General features: G+C 41.8%; 1 protein-coding gene across 1 annotated transcript in view; it reads right to left on the bottom strand.

Moving 5' to 3' along the window:
- Window positions 1-3,774, bottom strand: part of LOC123159208 (uncharacterized) — a gene marked incomplete in the record, with an annotated part of 8,634 nt that overhangs the window by 4,193 nt on the left and 667 nt on the right. The window contains 7 exon segments of the mRNA XM_044577038.1: window positions 561-973; window positions 1,085-1,184; window positions 1,471-1,575; window positions 1,654-1,763; window positions 1,896-1,968; window positions 2,931-2,998; window positions 3,288-3,392. Of these exon segments, the coding sequence (XP_044432973.1) occupies window positions 797-973; window positions 1,085-1,184; window positions 1,471-1,575; window positions 1,654-1,763; window positions 1,896-1,968; window positions 2,931-2,998; window positions 3,288-3,371 (717 nt within the window).

Genomic DNA, 3,774 nt, shown 5'->3' with positions numbered 1-3,774 from the left:
TGGCGGCCTTTACCAGGTTGGGCTGAGGCCCAAGGAGGGGGGGGGGTGCGGCCTGCCGGGCCGAAGCCCAGGGGGTAGGGTGTTTCTCCTTCTTTTTTTTGTTGTTTTGTCTTTTTGTATTTCCTTCCTTTTACTTATTTTCTCTTCTGTTTTGGCTAATTGTTTGGGCACCAAATGAGTTTTGTAAAATATGAGCGTTGGCCCACAATTCACAACACAATATACCCTACCACCAAAAACTAGTTTGGGGTAATTATCATTTCATATTTTTTTTTTTATTAATAAAAAGGTTAGTAAATAATGTTTTCAGCCACTGTTTGAGGTTGTTTAAGTCACTTATCAAATTTCAATAATGTTGTTTACAATTTTATCATAGCCTCTGATTTATCTACTATTTATTGAACATTTTAGCTTTAATATTTGAAAAACTTTTATTGTTTGCTTGATTTTGATTTTGAATTTGAATCGGTTTCGAGCTAACGCGAGATTACTAACAGTAATCAAAGTGACGTGGCATCGTTAACGTGGGATTACTGTAGCCTAATTATCCGGGCGTCACAGTTCACATTTTCATCAGAAAATGAGCATGAACAAAAACATTGGGCAACAGCACCTGGGTGCGTGCACGGTGAGCCGATGCATTCTCCCAATGGGACATCTTTCTTCAGCAAACTGCATAATGATGTTGAGCAACAATGCTCCTCTGGAACACAGGTTCAAGTTTATCTTCGTACAAGGACTGTTTACAAGACGGCAGTACTATCTTAGCGGCCACTGGTGACACGCCATGGCGACATCAGGTGATCCGTATGAGCAGAACCACCATGACAAACATGCAGGTCATCAGAAAGATGAGCAACCACTGGAAGCAGGTTGTCTTGGAGGCCAGCGAGTAGACCTCCGAGGCTCGCGCCGTTGCACGGCCGGTGCTCGCCAGGCTATGCTCCACGGCTCTCTCGGTGGAATCGAGGATCTGCATCACAAGCACAAAGCAGGTGAGCATTCTCAGTAAACATCCAGCAGAAATGGAACTGAAGTAACTTCATGCAAAAGAAGACAATGCCAAGGCAACAGAAAAGGCTACCTTCTCTGTATCTTGCACGGATTGGTTCATTAAAAGGCTACTCTCCTTCAGCTGGCGTGCTAAGTCAACCATTTCGTCAGTTAGATCTTCTTGCAGCTTCCTGTGCAGTTAGGAGATCCAACACAGTAAGAGGGTAGCCAGTATATTTAGTTGCTCATCTTGTACGACCCTAACTTTCCATGCTTAGTTCTTAAAACATCAAAAGAAACGGGTAATAATAAAATATATAGCACTGGTTACAGCTTTCAGCTTTTCACAGCAGCAAAATCAGCGAGACCAGTCAAAGAATGGAGCAATAAACTGGTTGCTCGTGTAGATAAGAATAATGAGAGCATTTAGCCAGAGACTGAGGTCCAAAAGAAACTTGCAAAAAAGGGGGGACATACCTATGCTTCTCAATATGAGCCTGAGCTTCTGCATCCAATTTAATAGGTGCTCCAGTGTCTTTTTCTTTTCTTTCATGACTGCTTGGTCCAACCTCCATCTGAGCCCTATTTAATTGCATCCAATAGTTTGTTAGTTGTTACTGTAAGAAAAGTCAACATATAAAAGAACCAAATATCACTTACGTCGATCTCCTCCGCAATCCTGATGATAAGGATATTGGACTCCCAACCTTTTCTCTTTCATAAGAGTTGTCTTGCTCTCTACTCTCATCAACCAGATTTTCATTTTCTGGCTGCATCAAAAAAGTATAGTATTGAAAGTGCATCTAGAAACTACATCATATGAGCAGCAGTGGTATGCACCGATACATGTAGAGGTACTTAGCATATCGATATAGATATGAATCAACATGATAAACACATACCACTAGAGAAGCAAGCGTGGCAGCTACTGCTTCAATCTTTTCTGAATACTCACTGAGCTTAGCTTTTGAAACACTGAATCAAGAAGGAAGTCATGAATGAACATGTTCTGATCATGGGAATGCACGCGTAAAGAGAAAAGGACAACTTGCTTTGCTCCACACAAGACTATCAGTATAAACTCGCCGATGAAAAGGCAGGCAGTATACCAGACATTCTCATCATCAAAATGCAGGCCATCAAATGGAAGAAAATCATGAAAGTTTGTAGTTTGAACCTTCATGTAAGATTTCTTTTGTCAAGCAACGAGAGTATCTTTACAGATAGAGTATCCAGATTTCCATGAATTCAAAAGAAAAAGAGTATCCAGATTTGTGTGCCTTTATTGAGTGGAGAAGCATGGGCCCTTTTATACTGAAGAAGAATGGTACATCTGGAGGCCAGTCAGTGTACACAGAGAAAATTCAAATATGTAAGCGAAAAGCTATAGTGGCATTCGTCATGAGTTCCTATCAAAATTTGGGCCCATTCCTATAACAACAGTACAGAGAGGTTGAAATGCTGAAACACACGATCAATGAAAGCAAGCTGGCAGCAAACTGTATTCAGTGACTAACAACCACTAATCCTTCACATTAATAGGAAATACATATAAATGGATGGTGATACTGATACAGATGCATTCGCACGATTTAAGTATTGGTACCTTGGAAGGACACACTAAATTCATAAACTAGGAGCAAGAGTAAAAAAAGGGCAGCCCGGTGCATGTAGCTCCCGCTTGCGCAGGGTCCGGGGAAGGGTCCGACCACTTTGGGTCTATAGTACGCAGCCTTTCCCTACATTTCTGTAAGAGGCTGTTTCCAGGACTTGAACCCGTGACCTCTTGGTGGTTACGATCTTGTCATATACCGGCTGTATTTCTTTCTATAATTATGGATCCTCAACAAATGCTAGCTGGAACACAGGTTGCAGCTTGCAGGCTATACCACCATCAACATATTAATTCCCCAATAGCACACAACACTATACCATACCTTGATATTCCTTCTGGTGTAATTTCAGCTCCAAGCTGCTCCAACAGCTCCCTGGCTGTGGTTATGTACTGCAAATGGAGGCTGTCAGTGCCAGTACATGATTCAGCCAAACTGATAAAGATTAAAGTGAGGATATCCATTAGCTACCACCTGTTAAAGTTGAACAAAAACAGAATGAAGCAAGCAAGTTCCATCAAAGAAATTTCCTTATACTCATTTTAACAACAAAAGGATCCAGGTGGAAGCTGTATCTTTCTTCTCCTCCATTTAAATTAATTACGGAACATTGTCTGCTCCGATGTTGAACAGAAATTAAGAATGATACAAATCTAAGGAGATTAGAGGAGCTACACTTACATGGACAAGCTTAGCCTGATTCTGCTGGCGGGGGGCCGCCTCAAGCAGCCTTTTCAGGTTCACTTCCACCTTGCTGAACACCATGATTAACTAATGCCTGCTGGACTATTTCAAAGGGGGCACACTGTGATATTACATAAAACACACAGAACAAACAGATTTCCGATAAAATTGCTCCAGATATCAGCAATCAGACTAGTACTACAGGATATTTACACCCGTAATGGTGCCACTAACACTGCATTCGGATGTCTGTATTGGAGGCCTCCGTATTGAATTGGTTTCAATTCCAATTCATTGAGGAAACTGTAATGGACTTGGAAAATCTAGTTGAGTAGCAAATGCTTTGTTTGTGGATGGAGCGACGCTGTTTTGAGGCCACTGGACCCAGAATTTATAGATGAAATACGAGCCAGGGAAGCGGAAGAAGGGGATCCAAGGAAGGGGAAGGAGAAGATGGAAGAGGAGATGGACTCCGGCAGCCAGA

Source organism: Triticum aestivum, chromosome 7B (genome assembly GCF_018294505.1).
Source record: "Triticum aestivum cultivar Chinese Spring chromosome 7B, IWGSC CS RefSeq v2.1, whole genome shotgun sequence".
Taxonomy (NCBI): Eukaryota; Viridiplantae; Streptophyta; class Magnoliopsida; order Poales; family Poaceae; genus Triticum; species Triticum aestivum.
Note: the sequence above shows the minus strand (reverse complement) of the source record. Positions and strands in the feature narration are given on the sequence as shown.